The sequence below is a fragment of the Arvicanthis niloticus genome, chromosome 2 (assembly GCF_011762505.2).
Source record: "Arvicanthis niloticus isolate mArvNil1 chromosome 2, mArvNil1.pat.X, whole genome shotgun sequence".
NCBI lineage: Eukaryota > Metazoa > Chordata > Mammalia > Rodentia > Muridae > Arvicanthis > Arvicanthis niloticus.
The window spans coordinates 134,147,274-134,170,658 of record NC_047659.1 but is presented as its reverse complement, the minus strand read 5'-3'; the positions used below and the strand labels follow the sequence as shown (position 1 = coordinate 134,170,658).

The following is a 23,385-nucleotide window of genomic DNA, read 5'->3' as shown; positions in this document are numbered from 1 at the left end:
GTGTGTACTCTCAAGAAATAAAGGGGAACTTTCCTAATGTTCCATTGAGATTATATACACACTTTGTGGTCCCATAGCAGTGCATGTGTGGGATGCAGCTGATGGGATGTAGTTCATAACTGATGTTTCTCAAAAGCTCCCATGTGCACTCTGGATTTTGCCTATGCTCTTAGGTAAAATGCCAGGTTTTCACAGAAACTACAACCCACAGTAAGGAACATTCCAGCAAATGGCTCATAGGGAACAGGAACTTGATACCAACCCTGTAGCTTGAGTTGGATCCCCAGGATCAACACAGTGGAAGGAGAGAACTGACTCCCATAGTTACCCTCTAACTTCCACACGTGTGCGCCGTGGCACTCCTCCAGAGGGAGGGGGCAGAAATGTCATGTTTGAACTAAACTACATTCCCTACATGAACTAAGCTTAGTTGTTCAAACAAATCTTACTGTACAGCTTTACTGGGCCTGAGAGCTGAGAATTTACCTGACTCCATGAGCGCTTGCACATGACGTGTAACTGTCCTGCTTGTGGATGGAGCGACCTGTGTGCTTTGTGTTTTTATTTTCATTTAGACATGAAGAGAAGGTGTTTTCTAGCTGTCAAAACTATGTTCCATGTGTATACTCTGCAGAGTTCACGCTGACACTGCAAGCAAGACAATGATTGTAATTTCAGCCGAATCTTTGTCCGTTTTTGGCTATAGAGGGGAGTTAGATCAAACAGCACAGTGCAGCTTTGCCACAGATGTCACATGCCTGTCTAGCTATTCATGTGTGTCACTGTGCAAGAAGGCACATCATATTCTGTTTCTCCTAATGCCATAATGCCTGTGACTGGCTGTAAGTATAGTTCAGTTGGTAGAGGGCTTGCCTCTAGTGTAAGCTGGGTTCAATGCCAAGCACCACATAAACTCTGTGGGCGATACATCCTGTAATCTGAGCATCTGAGAATTAGAGGCAAAAGAAGTTCAAGGTTATCATCATCAGATACATAGTGGGTTCAAGGCTAGCCTAAGATACTAGAGCTGGTCTCAAAATAAAAAATGAAAAATGATTGTGGGCTTGCAGGTAAATACTGCTTTGGTTAGCTTATAGGTATGTGTGAGTAGCCTGGAAGACACAAATTCTTAAAACTTAAGAAATTTCTCCATGTACTGTCCATCAGGCTGCATCTGACTGTGGTACAGATTTAAGGCATTCCCATCTCTATTCTTAACTCATTGCCTCAATAACCATACAGTGGGGCAGCAAACAGTTTTCATACGATGGTCAGAATTACAAGGTTTCAAATCAGGGTTGTAGTTGCTAATAATGACTTGAAAGAACAGACATAATGTGTCCAATTTCCAAAGAATTCTAGTGTGTATTTTTCTCAAATATGGCTAAAGGGAGTCTGGATTTATAACTATGAAGACATTGGCTATACTAGAAAAATCCTCCCCCTGTAATGCTTGTGATCTCTGGATAGTTATCAGCTATGTTTTTACAGACTGGAAATGAAAAAGAACCTATACACACTCTTTATAGAATAGTCATTCTTGCTTCTGTTATGAATCGAAAGGGCATTTTATATCATCCTAATAATGATACTTAGCCAGATGCTTCTCACATTTCTAGTTGATCATTAATATTTAACATTGCAGTTTTGGAAAAATCAGCTCACTGTTTTGGAATCCAATATAACCATTGCATGGACACTAAATTAAAGAGATTTTGTTCGTCCCAACCTAAAATGTGGCTCTATAATGTCATGTATAAGGGAAGTGTCTTTCTCTTCTATTGCTGTGAAGAGCCACACAACTCTTATGAAACAAAGCATTTAATTGGGGGAGGGAGGCTTTCTAATCTATTATCATCATGGCAGGGAACATGGCAGCACACAGGACACTGAAGCTACATGCTGTCCACAGGCTGAGAGACTGGGCATGGCATGCGCTTTTGAAACATCAAAGCCCATCCCCAGTGACATACTTCTTCCAACAAAGCCACAGGCCACATCTCCTAATTTATAGTTCTCTCAAGTATTTCATAACCCCTCGGTGACTAAGCATTCAGATATATGTGCCCATGGGGCCATTCTTATTCAAACCACCACAGCAAAGATTAATATGTTTTTCTTTTTAACAGTAGCTTCCCACAAGCATATGAGCAGCATTAGAGAGACCCCTTCAAATAACCTCTCTACCAGAGAAGTAAACATGCAGTCACCTTGATATACCTCAGAACTAAGCTTCAAACAGACTGCTTGAAGGCTAGTAATTTGATTAACAGTTTTTCTTGTGATGTGTGACTGGGTTCCTTGGCATGTTATTTATTTAGCATGATCAAGTTCTGTATGTTTATGCTTGTTTCAGGAGAAAACAGGATGCTCATATTTGGTAAAATTTGTTCTGAGCACCACCTAAAACCTGAATAAAAGAAGGCCAAATTTTTACCTTTAAAAAAACAAAACAAATGGATCAAGACAAGGTAAACGTACTGAAATAAAGCAATGCTGCTTTGGTTAGAACCCTACCCATGCCTAATTTTCTGGACATACCAGTACAATAACAGTGGAATGCAGGCCAGGGCAGATTAATCTGGAAGGGCAGTGATTTCTGGACTATCAGTCCCTTGGGTGCATGCATCCAGTCAAAACCTTGGAGTAATTGCAATCAGCAATTAAATTACTTTCACTGGGAGGCCTTATCCTTCTGTGTGCCCCAGCATGGGGTTGCACTGTTCTGGGAGTAAGGCTTGACACTGAACTGATAACTAGAAGTTCCTTTTAAGATACACCTTTATGTCGTTATGTTGTCTACTTCAAAATAAAATTTGTTTTTAGATGTGCTGGCAAGACCTTCATAACACTTGTTTTGCTGGACTTTAACCCTGAGTGTCAAAACACCTATCTTTGGGAGTTTTCACAGGATTATCACGTCTTTAGAAGACTACAGTTCCTCTGGGTTTGCTCTGTGTTCAGTGATGTGCCTCCCTAATGACTCTAGCTGTCAAGGGATGATTCTGACACTTTTTGTCTGGCAAAGCATGAAACCTGCATGAGGGATCCGTACTCAAGATCCTTCGTGTACAACCCTTGGGCTGCTTCCTTAGACCAGTTTAGTGCGCTGCTTACTAAGCCAGGTTGTTCATAGCTGGTAAGCAGGCATCAGTCTGCTGCTTTCAGTGACAGAATTCTCATCCCAGATTTTTGAAGTTGCCATTTTCAGTCTGCTTTGAAAATCAAACCTTATAGCACACCCTTGTGCCCATTTGGCCTCCAAGTACTGGTTCCTAAACTTTCCTATGTGACCTAAAGAAAACACAGAATTACTTTGACCACACCAAAAGATCTTCAGAGCATTTTCCTCATAACTGCGAAGGATGTTGAACATAGTACCTCTTTGGTGCAAGCCACTGGGGATTAGCTTATCAGAAATAACCTGGCTCTGAACAGATGTCCTGTGTGACCTGGGGTGCTTTCACCATATCCATGTGGCTTTAATTTCTTTGATAACTGCTTGTTCCTGTGGTATGAGATTGCCCCAGTTTTCAGTGGCCTCAAAATGGAAAACCTGGGCTGTGATTTACTTCTTGTCTTACACCTGAAGAAAGTTATCATCTCTCGAGAAGTGCCACGCCTAGCAGCAGAGAAGCAACAAGCTTCCCAAGGGAAAGCTCAGAGACCTCGCATCTCTGAAGTGTCCGTCTCATTGCAACGTTTCCTGCACGGATAGACTTCTCCAGGTCCTTTATCTTTTACCACATCTTGCCATTTACATAATGGTATTTGTGGGTAGAATCTATGATGGGAATTTGAAGAGCTGATGAAGGATTTTTCCCAGGGTCAAATGAAGGTTGACCCTCTCAAGGACAATACTTCGGTGGACACAGGAAAAAAGGAGTGAGTGATAAGAATAGAAGGAAGATGAGGCCTTTCTGCTGAACCTTCTGTACAGCCAAAGCCAAGGAACACTGTCCCGGATCCAGCATTTCAAGACTGCTGGAAAAACAGCGCAAGTCCGTCTCAGGCTCTTAAGCCATCTGTCAGTTCTCTGTATGCTTTCAAATGCCTAGTGCCCTCCAAGCTCCTTAGTCCCCAGCAAAGGAAACCAGCCTGTCAACCAGAAGCATGTCACTGCCTACTGAGCCATGGTTTTTCCCCCTCAAGTACCCCCACCTTATCTCTAAAATGTTCCCCATGTTCCCCAGTGATTTGATTCTCTTTAAAAAAAAAAAAAATTGGCCTCCACTTCTCCCTTCCTGTGAATAGATCAAGAAAGAACATGGAGCAAAACTGTGTGCTGACCATGTGCTTCCTTCTGGCCTTCGGTGCTAGTGTTTAACTGTTGTGTTCTGTTCTTTCTTGGTGTCTAATGGTGTGGTATGTGACTGTATGCTGTTTTGTAAAATACCTCTGGGTACCCCGTAATGATCCTATGAACTTTTTGTGTTCCAGAAATTTGCTTGTAACCTACTTCTCATATGAGGTCAAACTCCTCATCTAGAAGGCTTGTCCTCACCTACCTTTGGATGCTGGGCACAGCACTGTCCTTTTATTAACTGTGGTTTTGTTTTGAGAAAGATGAGAAACAGTGCTGTTGCTCTGAGAACTTTGTTGTTTGGGTCCTAAAGTGACTCTAAAAGGGTTTTTTGTTTTGTTTTGTTTTTGTCTCCAGAAGAACAGCAGTGTGCCATATTGTTCATTTGGAGGAAGGAAAATGTTTTGCCTTTTTGTTTTTGATAATTACTGTCTTTACCACCACATGCCTTTGCTTCCATCCATTCTCCTTTGTGAATGTTGCCCTTTCTGTATTTTTATCCAGAAGAGGATTATTAGCTTTGTTGCCCAAGGACCTCAGACTCTTTTGAGGGAAGGGAAAAGAAGGTTATGCCATACAAGAAGTATGGACCTAGGCTGTGAAAACAGGGTTGTTATGGTCAACCTGCAAAGGAAAGTCTACCAGGTAAGATGCATCAATGGAATTGAGAGAAACAAGAACTGCTGGGTTAGAGATGTAGGTTGGTGGCAGTTCTTACCTAGCATGTAGGAGCATTGAAAATAAACAGTGATAACCAGCACCAGATACAGCATTTGTAATTGTCATGAAGCTGCAGAGAACACACCACGACATGCTTACACGCATTCTCCTAGCCTAAGGCCTTGTGTGCTTTGTGGATGATCAGGCTCTTGATACTTCAGCCCTGATTGTCAAGAACACTTGAAATTTGATTCCACTTCTAGTCACTTCCCAAGGCAGGGCTATCCACCAATCATTAATAATCTAACAAATACTTTGTGTTTGTCACTTTCTGTTGTATCCTGACTGCCCACATTTATACTGCAGCAGATGTTCCATGTAGCAGGAGGATTCTGTGATACAATAAGGGAGCTTGGGCAGTCTTGGTATGAGTGTGCTTCTGGGAAGAATAGCTAGTACTTCATTTAAACATTTGACTACTCTATGGCTATGCCCACAAATCAAAGAATACTGATGCGCCTTAAAATAGAGGACCAGAATAGCCATAGCTGAAGCAGAAAGCTCTTTTGAACCTAGAATTTGAGACCAGCCTAAATAACCTAATAAGTCCGTCTCAAAAGGGTGGGGGGTCTAGAAGCAAAATCACATGTAAATTGCTTTTGTTGTAGCTATGAGGATGGAGGGAAATTGAGGCTTTCTCTCAGGCCAGTTACACTGATAAATGCCTAGTGTGTACAGCCGTAATGAATGGCAGGTCTCACATGGGACCTGCTCTTGGAAGGCTTGGAGTTCAGTAAAATAGTTGAATTTTTTTTTTTTTAACATTTCCAAAACTCTCCTGAATCCTATAGACAGCCTTCAAGACAGATTTCTTTTTTTCTTTCTTTTCTTTTTTTTTTTTTTTTTTTTTGAGACAGGGTTTCTCTGTGTAGCCCTGGCTGTCCTGGAACTCACTCTGTAGACCAGGCTGGCCTCGAACTCAGAAATCCACCTGCCTCTGCCTCCCAAGTGCTGGGATTAAAGGCGTGCGCCACCACTGCCTGGTGTCCAGACAGCTTTCTGTTGATAGGGAATTTATGTAAACAGATATCACCTTTCACTGCCTAAGGAGAGGCTATGTTCCCAGAACATTTTGCTGGGTTTTTTTGTTGTTGTTGTTGTTTTGCCAACATAAAGTATCCTTACATCCAGACAGCTGTTCTGTGATGCAGTCTTAACACTGTTGTGTCCAATGTCAGTTAAAAAGCTGTGCACTGTTTGGCTGTTGCCTCAGGACAATTTGCTAAGTGAAGTGATAGTATGTGTAGGCACACATCCCTGCCAGCATAGTTCTGTGTAGTATGTTTCTCTTACAGTCGCCTGGAGAAGATACCTAAATGATAGAGGAAAGTACAGAGGAGTTGATGCAGTTCAGAGGTAGAACACCCACTTTTAACGTGGATGATACTTTTGAGATTAACCCTAGTACTTGCCCAAAAATTAAAACCTTGAAATTTAGAATCAGAAAGTAATTTTTGCCCCTCCTTATAAAGTGTGGTTTCACTGTGTAACCTTCACTGTGTAGCTGGTCTGTACTATAGTGGTATATACTAGGCTAGCCACAAAGTCATGACAATCCTTGCACCTTAACCTTCTGAGTGCTAGAGTTTCAAATGCATGCTGCCATACCCGGCAAAACTTTTAAACTAGGAAAATCAGTCAGGCATGGTGGCACACATCTCTAACCCCAGCATTCATGAGGATCATGAACCTAGGCTATGAGACACTGTCTCAAATATCAGAAAATAAACTTAAGAGAATCAGGGAGTAGGGGCTGTTTTTATACTAAAACCTAGAAAAGGAGTATGGGTCCCTTCCTGCTGCACGGAAGGATGGGGAAAGATGTACGGTGTGTGTGAAAGTCTCGTATGGCAAGAAAGCGGTAAACTAGGGAGGGAGGGTCAGAAGTCACTCAGACCCTTCCTGGCCCTGGTGGAGATGTTTTTATTGAATTTAATACTATGGGAAAGTAATTAAAAGGCGTTCACTACAGAAATGTTTCCTCAAGAGCCACCTTTCTAGACAAAGATTAGGTAAGAGCAGAAAGGACACTCTAGAAGGTTCTTGCTCTAGTTTGAAGGCAAGATCTAGAGTTAGTATTCAGCGGTACCAGGGAAGGTAAAACGGGCAGAGAAACACCAGGTTTCTGAAAGGAAACTAATGTCATATCGACCTATAATTGGGAGTGTGAATGATGACATTCAGCTTTCTGGCTTGACTGATAGCTGTGTCATTTTTTGAGGTGGAAAGCTAGGGGAGGAGCCTGTTTGTTGGGGAAGATCAAAAGTTTAGGGCAGGTTTTATGGAGAAGGTAATCTTGAAAGTGGGTCAGGCATAAGACATTGTACAAATGTAAGTGCCATATCAAGGTGAGTCACATGAAGGTTTGTAGCAGGGAGAAAGCAGTTACTAGGAAGATTTGAGGAAGTAGCTCAAAAATGACTTGGGTTTTCCTCTGAGGGTTGAGTACCCTTAGATTCATCTAAGAAATAGAGAAAGCACATGAACAAAAGTATGGAGACAAGTGTGTTTGTGAATTAAGTCATAAAAGCAACTTAGGTTAAACCAGGAAATGAAGAGGAAATAGTGGAAAAAGTGTCCTGTTTGTGCACTGTGTTTAGATAGTGATTGCTGCCCAGAGATGTGGTTGCACAGTTCAGACATTGGCATTGTCATCATGATTATTGGAGCACCTCCTATCTCAGTGATATGTAAAATTTCTTTTCCATTGCCTCTGATTGGTTACTAAAGAGCTGATTCAGGCCGAGCAGTGATGGCACACGCCTTTAATCCCAGCACTTGGGAGGCGGAGGCAGGTGGATTTTTGAGTCCGAGGACAGCCTGGAGCCTGGTCTACAGAGTTCCAGGACAGCCAGGGCTACACAGAGAAACCCTGTCTCAAAAAAAAAAAAAAAAAAAAAACTGATTCAGCCTGGAGCTGAACAGGAAAGAATAGAATAGAATGGGACTTAGGATCCCAGTCAGAGGGCCCCAAAAGAGAGGAAAGAAGGAAGAAGAGAAGGACCAGGAGGATGCTATGAGGACACATGGAATAGAGTGAGCCAGAGCAAGACTCAGATTGCAGGTAAAACCCACGTAGCTAGAAAGTTGGCAGCCATAGAGGGTTAGAATAGATAGTATCTGCCCAGCATGGTGCCTGCAGCTTGTTAATAGATAGGTCTTTGTGTCATTTATTCAGAAGCTAAAATGGGATAGAATGGGTGTACAAACGCCCTGCTGTTACTTGGGAGCAAAAGGAGTGAAGAAAAGCCCCTAGAATTTATAGGTTCAATTTGTTAGGCTGCCTGGGGCTCCCTGGAGAGCCAAGAGATGACCAGTAACTGATGGAGATAGACGTTTAGTATGGAATGAATGAATTGAAATCAAGATTGATATTTTTGGTTTTTGGGAAATTCTTTCGATGTCAACACAGAAATGGGCTTGCATGAAAGTGATGCATTTGGACTACAGAGGAAAGATCCAGGTGACTTAATGCAGATGGGGACAAAGAGTCAAAGCTGACTTAAGGACTTAACCATTGGCAACTGGAAGACTGGAAAGTGCAGATGATTTGCTAGGTTAGAATGGGACCGCTGTCATTACAGGTCTGTCTGAAGTCACTGTTTCCAGTGAGTGGGATGTCTCATGAAGGGTATTAAGGCAGAGATAGATGTAAGCACATTGCTGACTCCAAACACTTAACACGAAGCTCAAAACCCTGTACGAAAAGGAACTGGCTGGATTCCATGTAAACCCATAGGTTAGATTGGAAGAAACTGCTACCAGTAACAGTACACAAGCTGGCTATTTCAGAATTGTTAACTTTACGAACCAGATTTTGCTTGTTTTTCCCCTTGCTCTGAATGTCCTGCTAGATATTTTAAGTAATTTTCTATTCTTTAAAAATTCTTTCTTTGATTCCTTTATATGAGATTGTGTCTGAACGGGGTAACAGATGGAGTGACTGTCCTGAAAGTTCTAGTCCTGCGCTCACTGTTGAAGTGCTGTGTTAGAGAGGAAAGGCTTGAAGGGTGGCACTTTCTCCCATAAAGAACTAAACGTTTGGCTTTTCCTTTATGAGCCTTGACCCTTACTAAGCCCCAGTAGTTCTGACCCATAAAGCCTTCTTCATTAACTGGTAATGGAATTAAATAGACTTTAGGGGAAAGTGCTTTCCCTTTGAAAACCTGTTGTAACTGAGACAATGACTCGGCTTGTTTTAAGAAGTTGAGTTATGACTAAAGCCTGACTAAAACAGCTTTTGTTCATGCATACTTCTTTGATGCTGCAATCCTTTGAGGTTCTAGAACTTTCTAGGCCTAACAAGATGGTGATTTCCTAAAATTTGTAGTTAGGTTCTCACTGTTTGAGTGCTGTACTTTAGAGAAAAATACTTCGAGGGAGGTGGCATTCTCTTATTCAGAGCTGAAGGGTTGGCCACCCAAAGTTTCTTTGTCTTAGTATGTTTTTGCTAACTCCCACAGGGATCCCTACAGTTTTGGAGATAGTCGAGATACAAGGCGTGATCGCTCTCCAATTCGAGGAAGTCCAAGGAGAGAACCCAGGGATGGCAGAAATGGCCGGGATGCCCGGGATAGCAGAGACATTCGAGACCCTCGGGAGTTGCGGGACCGCAGAGACAGCAGGGACATTCGGGATCACAGAGACAGCAGAAGTGTACGTGAAGCTCGGGACCTGAGGGATTTTCGGGACTTTCGTGATCTAAGAGACTCTAGAGATTTTCGAGATCATCGAGACCCCGTGTATGACAGATACAGAGACATAAGGGACTCCAGAGACCCTTTGTACAGGTATGTCCAGAGGCAGAGCCTGTCTGCTGTTTTGTTAGAGGCCTGTCTTAGGGGTATTTGGATGTACGTACTGAGAACTTTACATAAGTAACCTTATATTTCCTGTGCCTATCAAGTAGTGTTCAGTAAGTTTGCTGAGTGTATGAATAACTGGTGTACTGTATTTATTAAAAGCATCTGGAGCTGGGCAGTGGTGGCGCATGCCTTTAATCCCAGCACTTGGGAGGCAGAGGCAGGTGGATTTCTGAGTTCGAGGCCAGCCTGGTCTACAGAGTGAGTTCCAGGACAGCCAGGGCTACACAGAGAAACCCTGTCTCGAAAACAAACAAACAAACAAACAAAAAAAAAAAAAAAAAAAAAAAAGGCATCTGGAGCTGGGCAGTGGTAGCACACGCCTTTAATCCCAGCACTCTTTAATCCCAGCACTCGGGAGGCAGAGGCGGGTGGATCTCTGAGTTCGAAAACAACCAGGGCTACACAGATAAACCATGTCTCAAAAAAGCAAAAAAGTATCTGGATCTAATTGTTGTGAAAGATTCTGTTGTACAAATGAAAGCACAAGTGAAATATAAATGAGGTTGGCCATGCAAGAACACAAAGCTATGCAGATCGTCAGGAAACAGGTGAAAGATGCTGCATATCATGAGTCAGCAGGCAGGTGCAGCACAGGGAGATGAGGCAAGAAGACCAGTTCAAACCACTGTGAAAAATGGTTCAGGACATCCTCAGAAGGTCAAGAACGTGGGGCTAAGAAGATGGCTTGGCTGGTCAGGCATCTACTGCACAAACAGGACCAAAGTGCTAACCCCAGTGCCCACAAACAAGCCAAGCATAGTGTGTGACTGTAGCCTCAGCAGAGACAGGTGGATCCCTGGAGTTCTTGGCCAACCATCTTTGACAAATAGATGAGCTCCAGGTTCAATGAGAGACTCTCAAAGAATAACATTAAGAGTGGTCCGGGACACTCAGTCTCCACACTCAGTACAGACACAACACACACATGTTAAAGAGCTGAGGAGGTTTCAGATAACCATGTGTGAGTGTACATAGCAGCACTAGCACATAAACCACAGCAAAACAACCCAAGTACCTATCAGCAAATGATGGGAAGGTTATTCAGTCTTAAGTTTATGAGATGCTGATAGATGTTAAGACAGAGGTGAACACTGAAAACATTGTGCTATACAAAATAAGCCAGACCCAAAAAACCAGCCACCGTGTGATTCCACTTATTTGAAATCCTTGGAATAGACAAATCCATAAAGTTAAGAAATACAGATTGTCAGGGTCTGGGAAAAGCAGGCAAGTGATACAGACTTCTGTTTGAGGTTATGTAACAACTGGAAATGGGTAGTGGTGACAGCTACATGGCATTGGGGTTACAGTGCAGATGAGAGTGCACTGAGATGGTTTAAAGTCATGGTGACACACACATGGTGGCGCAGCACAGGGAAACAGGGCAGCCTTAGCCAGAGAGCAAGTTCAAGGCCACATGAGACACCGCCTAAAAAAATACTATAATGACAAATTACTGATACATATTTTACAGCAGTTTTTTAAAAGCATAGGGAAGAGAAATGGAGAAGGTATAAAATGGTTCCTCCAACAACCATTTTCCATTTGCTCAAGTGCTGTCTGTATACCATCTCTTTTCATCTCAAGTCCTCGTCGTTTTGTGAGGTGAGTTAACTCAGTCACAGCCCCAAAGATGATGAACACATCCTGCATATAAACCTGCATGTCAATTCCTATGATTGCCTGGAGGGACTTGAGTTTTGAAGCATTCTCTATGTATTTTTGCCAAATAGGGCAGAGTTGTAACTTGAGAAATTTTCTTTAACTTTTCAGGAGAGAAGGCTCCTATGACCGGTATCTGAGGGTGGATGACTATTGCCGGAGAAAGGATGACTCTTACTTTGATCGATACAGAGACAGCTTTGATGGACGAGGTCCTCCTGGCCCAGAAAGTCAGTCTCGTGCAAAAGGTGAAGTCACAGCAGTGTGTTCTCATTACTGGGGGAAGTCACCAAAGATTGGTGGACACCAGCATCTCTACACAAAGGGCTCAGGGACCCAGCCAGGCAGTCCACAGGTGTCAATGATGGTTTTAAATGCAAATTAGCACTGTCAGCAGCTTAACCATCCTACAGGAAATGGGAAATTGTAATAGCAAGGAATGAGCAGAAGGTTGCAGGTGAAGGGGCTGAAACTGACCACACATACAGGACAGGGTTTTATGTGTCCCTCATTCTTACCTAACAGCTTTTCCCTTAGGTAAAGGCAAGCCTTTTACAGCCTAAGTTTCTCGACTCTGCGAAGATTTTCAAACTGTTCTGTACTGGCCGGTTAGAGATGGGAGGAGATTCTTGCCCTTTGACTAGTACTGGGTATTAGAGAATGTGCATTTTGATTTGTTTGTTTGTTTCTAAAACGTCCAGACAAATTTACATTAGAAACATTACAGAACTGAAAAGAATGACAGAGTCCAGTGTCAGGTAGGTATTCAGAGAGAGACAGAGAGCAAGTCCAGTGTCAGGTAGGTATTCAGAGAGAATGAGAGAGAGAGAGAGAGAGAGAGAGAGAGAGAGAGAGAGAGAGAGAGAGAGAGAGAGAGGAAGAGAGGACGAGCACAGCTGATTTACTGTTGCTTTTGGGAAAGTCTGCTATAACCCAGGCCTGACTCCACCTCCCTGGCATGTTCTGTCTTGTCAACTTTTTTTTTTAAACAAAAATAGCCCTTGCTGATCTGAGGTCACTGTGTAAGCTAGGCAGACCTTGAACTCAGCAGTCTGCTGGCCTCAGTCTTCCAAGTGCTGGAATTGTACAGGCATGAGTCACCATCACCCTGGCTGATCCACCTTTTAAAACATAAATACCTATCTTCCTTTCTTGGTCAGTTTAGTAGTAGAATTATATAAAGCATTACAGTGGCTGTGGCCTGTCACCCAAGGTTTTATTTTGATAGATTTAAGATAATAGAAAATAGTAAAAATGGTTAAGACTGAGAGACATGGGAATTAATTCAGAATGTCTTACTACATTATGGAAGGACAGCCCTTACTTAAGTTTCCCCTGCTGGTGTCTTACAGAACGTTTGAAACGTGAGGAGCGACGTAGAGAGGAGCTTTATCGTCGGTATTTTGAGGAGATCCAGCGGCGCTTTGATGCTGAGAGACCTGTGGATTGCTCTGTTATTGTGGTCAACAAACAGACTAAGTAAGAGGCCCATGCTTATTTCTCCTTGGCATGGAGAAGGAGCCAGTGCTTAGCAGCCCCACTCCCTGACTTTGCTGGCTTACTCTGTTATTACCTGAACTTAGCTAGAGTGCTTTCACCCAGTGACAGAAAACCCAACATAAAGGTGGTGGTTTAGTTTACTTCAATGGGAAGTTCAGACATGTTCTCCTCTAAAGTCCAACTGTGAGCAAGACATTTAACTTGGAGGCGAAATCAAGTGACAGGAACTAAGTCATGTCCAGGGTTACTGGCTCTAAGAGGAAAAAAAACTTGAGTTTGGTAAGAGTTAAAGGACTTACTTATAGCTTCACTTCTGTCTTAGTCAGGGTTTCAGTGCTGGGAAGACACACCCACGGCAGCTCTTACAAAGGCAGACATTTCATTGGGGCTGGCTTACAGTTTCAGAGGTTCAGTTCATTATCATCATGGTGGGAAGCACGACAAGCAGACTTGGTGCTGGAGGAGGCAGAAGTTGTACATCTTGATCTGAATGCAGCCAGGAGGAACCTGTCTTTTGCAGCTTCCAGGAGCAAGTTCTCTTCCACACTGGGCAGAGCTTGAGCACTAGAGACCTCAAAGCCCACTACACAGTGACACACACTTCCTCCAACAAGGCTATACCTATTCCAGTAAGGCCACACCTCCAAATAGTGGCCCTCCCCATGGGCCAAGCATTCAAAGCACCACACCAGCTTTACAAGTAAATGCTGGAACTGGAATCCAAACTCACATTTTTACCACCAAAGCACATTGTGTTCCTGTACAGTCTCCCCAAGGGCCGAAGAGTACAGCGAATCCTAGAAAGCAGTTGCTGGTAGACAAGAGAATCAGAAGAAAGGGATCAGCCAGTTGTGCTAAGGCCTGTAGTGTCAACAGTTTAGAGCAGGGGTGGGAGAATTACTTCAAGTTTAGGGGGAGCCTAGGCTACATGGTAAGAGCCTGTCTTGAAACATATACGTATGTTTCAGAATCCTAGAACTGCTGCACTGCAGAGCGCCTATGTAGTGTGTGTAGCCAGTATAGCTAAGAAAGCCGTACTCCAGCCGGGCAGTGGGCGCACACCTTTAGTCCCAGCACTTCGGAGGCAGAGGCAGGCGGATTTCTGAGTTCAAGGACAGCCAGGGCTACACAGAGAAACTAAACAAACAAAAAAGAAAGCCCTACTGATGGTGTAGAAAGAGGTTGAGACTTTGACCTTCCAGGTAGAAACTGCCCAATTAGTGTTATTGATCATTAATACTTTTTATTCAAACAAATTCATCAGATGCTCTTGACAAAATCAGATATGAAAGGGTAACAGATCCTGTTAAACTAGACCCTAGGAAGGAGCTGCACATTAGCGAGCGTCATTCCCTTCATCAGAGACCTCATGCAGGCTAGTGCAGGCCCTGATGATTGTCCAGTTTGGTGCTGGTTTTTATTCAATCATTAAATACAATATTGATGAACAACATGGCTGCTGAGCCTAGACTATTGGCATGTAGGACTGACAGGGGACCTATGGGTCACAGGACAGAGGTTCTACTGCATGGGAAAGACTGAACCTTGGTGCTTAGAGGAAAGACAGGTTGTGAAGAAATAGTTTTTGTTTTGGCTTATCCCATTACTGTCTTCATGAACATCGGCGATGGTGAGGGTAAGGACAAGGAAGAGCAGGAAGAAGGAAGATGGTCTTCAAGAACCCAGAACGCACACTGGGGCAAGGTCATTGAAGAGGCAGAAGAGGAGGACAGTAGAGAGGTACACTGCTGAATGGAGTCTGACCATCCAGTCAGAAGAGGCCAGCCTGGTCTGCAGAGCGAGTTCCAGAAAAACTTTGTCTCAAAAAAACCAAAAACAGAGATGACTTTGATTAAAAACAAAGCCTTTTTGGGGCAGAAATCCTGGTGCTGTTAGAGTAATCCTCTCCTTAGGTCCTTCTCCGGCAATTGGGAAGAACACTGGGCCACACAAGCTAGCCCCTCATTAGCACAGGAGCACCGCTGTAGACTCCATTTCCTGTGAAATGTACCATCAAAGCAAAATTTGGAAAGCTATCAGAAAAAATTTGGACAGAAATCATACTTAGAACTTCTTGTTCGTTAAACTGGCAGAAGAGCTGCAGAGAGCGCATCAGTTAGAGCACTCACGGCTGCTCCTCAGGAGAGCTGCACTCAGTTCTCAGCACCACATGGGGTGACAGCCTTCTCTAACTTCAGTCCTAGAGGAGCCAGTGCCACCTTCTGGCCTCCTGGGGCACGAGGAGGTACAGGGTATATAGATCTATATGTAGACAAGACACATACATAGAAACATTTTAAATGTAATAAATAAACTGGTTGAGGATACAGAGAACTACAAATAGTTTTATGAGCAGTTTTGAAAATCTGTAAGTCAGTGGATGAAGACCCTCCAAGTCAGATGCCTTCACACTTTTATGACACTATGCCACTGCTTCTGGAGATAAGGTTGTTTCTTCTAAAGATCAGAGTGAAGAAAACTGTTCTCACGGGGAGCCCTCTGTGGACCCTCATCAAGGAGTGGCTCAGAAGTGAGCTGTGTGTCTGAGCTCATTGGTGAGCATTATATCCCATAGCTGAAGACTTTTGAGGGGAAGATGTATCAGTTACCAAAGACTGCTTGGAACTTTGAGAAGACAGATAAATAGAAAAAGAAGACCAGGTCTGAAAGCTTAGTAAAATTATGAAAAGTATCCTAGGCAAAAGGTCAAAGGTGGTTGTGTCAGATCTCTTGGTGACATCCCCACTCTGCTGTTATAAGCACTTATGGGTAGATAGCAAATATGGGAAGAATCATAAAGGTTTAACACCTGAGAGACAACTCAGCCTTGGGGGTTAGAAGATAGCAAAAGACCCCATGGAGATCCCACCTGACCACTCCATTATTGAGACCGTAAGGCAGGAAGCAGACAGAGGCTGAAAGGAGAGGCACATCTGGAGGACCCGCCTACTTAGTGTTCAAGCTGCACTTCTGTCCTGTGACTTCATGTCTTTTCATGGATATGAAGCCAGTGATGCTTTTTCTAGTGTTACTTACTTCATACCATAACCATTCAATAGTCCTCTGGTAACTGCCTGTTAAGCTAAACTCAGTGGGAAGCACTCTCCTCAGGGCTTGCTTTCCAAAGTACTAGGGAACAAAATGCTGACCTTCCCAAGGTCTGAAGAGGCCGGGTGGGAACACCGCTGCAAGGCTTCTGAATAGGAAGTGGCTAGTCAGAGTCAGCTTTAACAGGCGATGGGGAGGAGGCTCAAGTACTGTCGTCCTACTGGCAACTTGCTGTGTGCCCAGAGCACAAGTTAAAATTATTCTAGAAACCCGAAGATAGTATTAGGTGGGCTTAAATCTGAGTTCTGAGGAGACACACCTGGCTGAGGTGCAGAAGTTTGCAGATTGAGCTATGGCTAGGGAGTGCTCACCCCGATCCTGTTTGTTCTCACAGAGATTATGCTGAGTCTGTGGGGAGGAAGGTACGAGACCTGGGCATGGTCGTGGACCTCATATTCCTCAACACAGAGGTGTCGCTCTCACAAGCGCTGGAGGACGTCAGCAGGGGAGGGTCTCCCTTTGCCATTGTCATCACCCAGCAGCACCAGATCCACCGCTCCTGCACAGTCAACATCATGTTTGGAACTCCACAAGGTACAGAGGCCTAAGTAGTCCAAATTCCCAGAGATAGTCACCAGCACAGATTCTATGCCCTGCCCATGAGAAGTGGGTTCTGAGAAATGACTGGCGTTTCAGTTCCACTGTGGCAGCCCCTTTCTTTGCTTTGATCTTTTCCTTGGTGTTCTCTGATACTGTTCTATCTAGACCTGCTGGCAAACTGTCAACAGCCAGCTATGGTGGAGAGGCTCATTAGTAGTGGTCACAATTTCCATGTGTCAGTACTTCCACTGTGTCCCATCCCAAGCCACCAGTGGGACATCACTGAAGGGACTCTTAGAAAGACCTGCACACACCTGGCTCCCAGTGAGGTCTGGCTTAGGTGTCTGCTACCTGAAATGCACCTCCCAGGGATGAGACTCTCACAGACAGGCTGCTGTCTGTCAGTGTGCTAGAAACGCAAGTAGAGTAGTTACACGGACAGGAGATGCTCTCTAGGGGAAAGAACTTGTAGTGCTTTGAACCCAAGCACAGACTCAGCCATCTGTGCCCTGTGGATCTTAAGCCTAACTTCCCCTTTTCCAACTGCCTGTGATCTCTGTCAGCCTGGCTCTCACACCTATAGTCACAGGTATGGTAGAATTATTTGTCTCTGAAGAGCTGTCCTTAGCTTTTATGTAGATATTTATGTAAGGTTCCAAGAAGTGTGTGTCCTCAGTACCCTGTAAGACTGTTGCCTTGTTGAGAAGAGGTGGTTGTTTAGGGTTGCAATTTAATCCTAGTCCATGACTTTTGAACTGATGAATTAAAAGGCTGTTGTGGCTCTGCCGGAGCACAGCAGGGAGCCAGGCTTCACACCAGATTCTTCGGCCTCCTGCTGCTCTATGGAGGCTGCCCGCCCAGCCTGGCTGCTCCCCACGTGGCCTATGCAGCCTATTCGACTCTGTGGGAGGCTCTTGTGTTCCTTTGGTTTTTACCACAGGTCTGTGATCCACTGAAGAAATAGCTCTGTAGGAAGGTGTGTCCCACACTGAAGAGCGCTGCTCTGCCCCTCAGCCCACCTCACTCTAGGTTCAAGACTTCTTGGCACTGCAGTGCTTCTCTGCTTTGAGACTGAGAAAGGCTTGGCAAAGCGCAGCAGTGGGCACTTGGATCTGTCATGGGAGAAAATGACTGGTGTCATTCCCTCCTATAGAGCATCGCAACATGCCCCAGGCAGATGCCATGGTGCTGGTGGCCAGAAATTACGAGCGCTACAAGAATGACTGTCGAGAAAAGGAACGTGAGGAGATTGCCCGACAGGCAGCCAAGATGGCTAATGATGCCATCCTCCAGGAAAGAGATCGCGGAGGCCCTGAAGAGGGAGGTCGTGGGGGGCACCCTCCAGCTATCCAGAGCCTCATCAACCTCCTGGCAGACAACAGATACCTCACTGCCGAGGAGACGGACAAGATCATCAACTACCTGCGCGAGCGGAAGGAGCGGCTCCTGAGGAGCAGCGCCGACTCTCTGCCTGGTGAGCTACGTGGCAGGGCCGAGGTGAAGTTCTCACTCTGCATTTCTCTCATCCCGTGCTCTGTTGGGAGGGTGGCATGCCCAGGGTTCTCTGGGGTGGGCAAGGGAAATGAGCCGTTCTGTGGCTCCTCCCACAGTCCATGCACGCTGATGATGCTGTTAATGATGGTCTTGATTCTCTGCCGTGCTCTGCTCCCTAGAGTCGGGCTGGTGGGCCTTAATCCATCCAGTATTGTTGGCGTCCCAGGAGCCATGATGGATGCCTCTTGTTTGTTTATTTAGTTTTGTTTTTTTAAGCAGTTTTGTTGGGCATTGGGCTGCTTTCTGTGAAGCAGTCCACATTCTGCAATGGCCCCTTTGGAATTTGATGTTCTGTACTGTATGACTGTTGTGATGTGTGATTGTTGTTCTTCCTGTGGCTGCTGGGCCTCCTGCCCTTAGGGGGCACTCTCAACCAGATGCCTCCTTCTTGTGTCTTCCAGGCCCGATTTCCCGCCAGCCACTCGGGGCGGCCTCGGGTTCCTCGCTGAAGACACAACCAAGTTCCCAACCGCTTCAGAGCGGCCAAGTGCTCCCTTCTGCTACACCCACTCCAGCCGCGCCCCCCACCTCCCAGCAAGAGCTTCAGGCCAAAATCCTCAGCCTCTTCAATAGTGGTGCGGTTGCGGCTAACAGCAGCTCTGCATCCCCCTCAGTGGCTACCGGAAGCTCCCAGAACCAGAATTTTTCCACAGCAGCAAACAGCCAGCCTCAACAAAGACCACAGGCCTCAGGAAATCAGCCTCCAAACATTGTGGGACAGGCAGGGTCTGCTCGGAACATGGGCCCTAGGCCTGGGGCTCCTTCTCAAGGGCTCTTTGGTCAGCCTTCCAGTCGCCTGGCACCTGCCAGCAACATGGCTAGCCAGAGGCCTGTATCTTCCACAGGTATTAACTTTGACAATCCAAGTGTACAGAAGGCTCTGGACACCCTGATTCAGAGTGGCCCTGCCCTTTCCCACCTGGTTAGTCAAACTGCAGCACAGGTGGGGCGGCCCCAGGCCCCTATGGGATCTTACCAGAGGCATTACTGAGGCTATACTGATCCACTGTTCTAGTCCCCCCCCCTTTCCTGGCCCCTCCCACTTCATCCTAAGTAGCGTTGTTTGGGAGTGTTCAGCACACTTTCCAGGTCACCATGAGATCTCCTAAGTTTCCCTCACCAGCCCCTCCTGCGGCTGTTGCTTATTGCGTAACAGAATCAGAACTTAGACTGCATTCAGGGCTGGATCTTTTGTTTGGGTAGAAGATAAGTATTCTGGGATCTAGGCTCAGCTTCTGCCTGGGATTGCTCTGGCAGCTGCCTGGCAGATTTGGAGGAAAAAAGGAAGAAGCCGCGCCCAGCTGCCCCTGTTGGGAGAACCATTTCTGCAGCCTTAGTTCCCACCTCCACAGCAGCCAGAGCGGGCTCCTGCCTGGCTCACAGTGAAGCCAGGTGGCCTTGACATGCAGTGTTGTCACTGTCCTATCAGAGAATGGGACTCCAAGGACTCAAGAGTGATTTCTCTGGACTGTCAAAGTGCCACATGGCAGCCAGAGAAGAGAGGAGTCTTGTGCCTGCGTCAGTTTTCCATTTTGTTGGAGGGTCTCCAGACAGCTGAGCCCCTCTCTCGGCACTTTGACCTGAACTGTGACTCTGGGGCCCACTGCTGTCCACAGCATTAGCCAGCACCTTTCTCTCAGCTGTGCCTCATGCAGTCAGCACTGGGGGGCAGCTCCAGGCTCTGGAGCTGGACACCTGTGTTAGTGATTTGAGCCCCAGGCTTTTATTTTCATCCAGACTCTTGTTCTGTTTTCTGATGAGCAGGAGACAGGGACCATTTGATGTTAGACTGTGGTAGTTGGATATGTTCTCATACAGAACAGCATTTGTAACTTTTGAGACAGGGTGATACTTAGAGAAGGGTTCTGGCTGCTGTCCTAAATGGAGCCAGAGGAAGAAGCACCTTTTCCTTTGGGAAAGACTGTTCATTAGAACCCCTGGCCGGGCAGGCAGACGGGGATCAAGTCTGGAGGAGAGTCAGGCTGGGCAGCAAGAGTGATAACTCCAGTTGAGTCCCTGCCAGAGGCTGAGCAAACCAGTTTCAAATGGCAGTTCCCAAATGGCAGCAGTTTATGTTCTGATCTGTTTGTGTTATACGGTGGGTTTTTCTCCCCTCTTTGGAACTCTTGTGTTGTTGATAAAATGAAATAATTACTTTTTAATTAAAATGAAAAAGCCAGACCTGTGCTAATCTTTCTTGGGTGTGTCTACAACACCTCTGATGAGCATTTCCCTAAGATCAGAATCTCTGTACTCAGCCTAAACTTCCATGCACTGTCTGCCTACTGAGAAGTGCTGATAGTAATGCCTAGAGCAAACTGTCATGCTCTGTTCCTGCTGTCGTAGACAGCACATCACAGGGGTGTCCATGGCCTGTTGCAGGGAAGGAAGCCATTGTGAGGAGCCTTTATGGGCAATGGTTTTCATTCCTCTTCTGCCTTCACACCTGTTGCTGCCCATTGTGCAGGAGTTTGACATAACCTATAGTCCATGGAGGCCTTGAAGAGCCTTTAATATACTTGGCGTGAATGTCCCGAACCTCCTCTAGAGAAGACTCTGCCTCCCAGAGGGTGCCATGTGACTTGACACCTAGAAAGCACCTAGCTCAGGCACAGGACCCCAAAGCTGGTGTGCTTACTCTGTAAGCAGAGGATAGCGTTTCCCACCTAATATCTAACAGGCCAAGTTCCAGCCGGCCTGGGCTCCATGAAACCCTGTCTCCAAAAAAATCCAAAGCTTCATGTGCAGATGATGAATTTGACTTCCTGAAGTATCTAAACTGTACCCCTCAGGCTATCAAGGGTGTAATAAAATTATTTTTATTGCATTGTGTGCAGACAGGTATCTAAAAAATTAACACAGTAAAAGCCGTAAAGCATCAAATGGGAGCATTCAACAGGAAAGGAGAGCAGACCCTCTCCTTTGCAGATTGGCACAAAGAACACAAGATCAGTACTGAGGCAGGATGCGAAATACCGAAACACTAAAATTAAAGGCAGGCCTAATAATAATAGTAATAACGATAAATACTCTTGATTTGGCTTGCAACCTCTCCTATTTACAAGGGTTTGGACTGCATTGCATTGCCCTGCACATAGGTCTGCTGAAACAGAAGCAACGCTCTTCTCACTACCAGGCTATTGAAATATTGCACTCAGAGTAGAAGTCACCTGGATGGACATGGAACATCTAGCTACAGTGATTATAAAGGTGACTTGAACGACACAAGGTTCATAACAAATATTGCACATGGAGCACAGAAAACTGGGGATTTTGTTGTGGGCTGTTTTCATCAACGGAAACTTTGCTCTTGCCAACCAGAGTCTGGGCCCAGGTAATGCAACTTTGGTTCCCTAATTGGTGTTGATACTGCCTCCTCCCCGTTTGCCCAGTCCCTCTCTTGCCCCAAAAGGCAAACCATGGCAAGGGAGGGCAGTCTTGAAGGATGACGGGTCCTGGGTCCTACACTTCCAACTTGATGGCTACTGCCTGGAAGAATATCCAGTCCCCATCGAATCTCAGAGGGGTCTTGAGCCAAGCAACAGGGCAGTGTCCCTCCAGCCCTGCCACTGGCCACACCTGAGCCTGTCTAGATGGCACCAGCTGCAGCTCTCTATGCCTTGGGCTCAAGGAAAAAGAGGTGGTGAGGTCAGCTAGTGGCCCTGGGCCTGGAGTGGGCATGATGTCTAACTAGGTGTGCAGGCCAGGGCCCTGGGGCTGGAGGCACTGTACCCAGTCCCAGAGGGCGCTTAAAGGAGCATGCAGTGCCTGCCCTCTTAGTAACCGTGCCCTGGGGGAAGGGAACCAGCCAAACGCCTCTCTAGGGGGCTGAGGGCCCCACAGGTGGGGCTGGTAGAGCGGAAGCGCCAAGGATGAGTTAGGAAAGCCAAAGGCCTTGGGTCCTACTCGGAAAAGGGCAGAGAAGCGCTGGGAACAACAGCCTGTATGACTCCACCCCTACTCCAGGACCTGGTATCTGGAGAGACAGTAGCTAAGGACCTGCTGCTAAGGCAGCAAAGCTCAGCCCCAGAAAAACCAGGCCACTGGGTCCCCAGGCAAGACTTGCAGAATGGGGACCAAGAGAGAGAATATCAGGCTGCGCGCTAGGCCTCCTGGTGAGTCGGCCCCTAGACTGACATTGGCCCCTCGCCTGTCCCAGAAAGGAAACTGGGGAGGGTGTGCCCTCCAGCTCCACGAATTCAGTCTTTGGCGAGGAGCCACGGGACGGGGGGAGCAGGCGGCAAGCCAAGAGAGGAGAGACGCCTGCTCCTCCACGAAGGCACCGGGCAGGGCTTCCTCGGTGGGCACGGGCCTCAGTTTCTCCCCATGGAGAGGCGACCCCTCCCACTCCTGGCCGCTGGGAAGCTCGCATCCACCGCAGTCGGCCGCCGTCTCACCTGTGTTCGCCAAGAACTGGAGGGAAGGGAGGAAAGCCCAGGCCGTGGACAGGAAAGGGAAAGGAGAGCGCCTGCCTTAAAGCACTTGGCTCTCAGCGCAGGGAAACCTGCCTCCCCGGGCTTCCGCCTTTCTGGGCGCTCGCAGCGAGGAGAGCGCGGCCGTGGCGAGGAGTCCGTTGCGTTTCTAGTTACAGAAATATGGGGACATTAAAAATACACGCGATGTCTCCTGTACACTATGTATAGCGCGGCCGAGCGGCGCTCGGGCTCGGCGACCAGGGTCCCAGGGGAGCGCGGCGGGGCGTGGGGAGGGACGGGCTCGGGGCTGCCGGGCCCGGGACCACGGTTCCGCTCCTCTCCACGCCGCCTCGCCACCTTTATTGCAACGTCTGCTCCGGTGGGGCGAGGCCGGGCTCAGAAAAGGGGCCCACGGGCCGCCCTCCGGGTCAGCCCCGACGGGCAAGGCCTCCGGGCTGCAGGCAGCAGGAGGGAAAGGGGCCAGGGCACGGGCAACAGGGTCTTATGTAAACGGTGACAGCGGCGGGGAGGCGCGGCGAGGGCTCCGGGGCCGCGGGCCGGGCGCGCTCGGGCCGGAGTGCCAGGTCCTGGCCTTCAGGAGTAGATGGTGATGACCTCTCGGCCGCCACCGCGGACCAGCATCACCCGGTCCAGTTGCTCGGTGAGGACCTCCAGGAATTCCATGTCTGAGCGCTGGTCAAGGAGACAGCCTGCGCCT

At 46.6% G+C, this 23,385-nt stretch overlaps 2 protein-coding genes across 6 annotated transcripts in view; one reads left to right on the top strand and one right to left on the bottom strand.

Annotated features, from left to right (window-relative positions):
* Ncoa5 (nuclear receptor coactivator 5) overlaps window positions 1-20,431 on the top strand; it is a 32,640-nt gene extending 12,209 nt beyond the window's left edge. The window contains exons 3-8 of one of the 2 annotated variants that reach the window (XM_034494602.2): window positions 9,487-9,813; window positions 11,662-11,798; window positions 12,903-13,029; window positions 16,493-16,692; window positions 17,852-18,172; window positions 18,654-20,431. In XM_034494602.2, coding sequence (XP_034350493.1) covers window positions 9,487-9,813; window positions 11,662-11,798; window positions 12,903-13,029; window positions 16,493-16,692; window positions 17,852-18,172; window positions 18,654-19,243 — 1,702 coding nt within the window. In that variant the 3' untranslated portion in view covers window positions 19,244-20,431. Of the gene's footprint in view, window positions 1-9,486; window positions 9,814-11,661; window positions 11,799-12,902; window positions 13,030-16,492; window positions 16,693-17,851; window positions 18,196-18,653 lie in introns of both variants that reach the window. The other variant, XM_034494603.2, reaches the window with a different exon arrangement.
* Window positions 20,432-21,050: 619 nt separating this feature from the next.
* The window catches only part of Slc12a5 (solute carrier family 12 member 5), a 38,214-nt gene continuing 35,879 nt past the window's right edge, over window positions 21,051-23,385 (bottom strand). For all 4 annotated transcript variants that reach the window (XM_076930228.1, XM_034494601.2, XM_076930230.1 and 1 more), the window contains exon 26: window positions 21,051-23,353. In XM_076930228.1, the coding sequence (XP_076786343.1) occupies window positions 23,262-23,353 (92 nt within the window). In that variant the 3' untranslated portion in view covers window positions 21,051-23,261. The remainder of the gene's footprint in view (window positions 23,354-23,385) is intronic.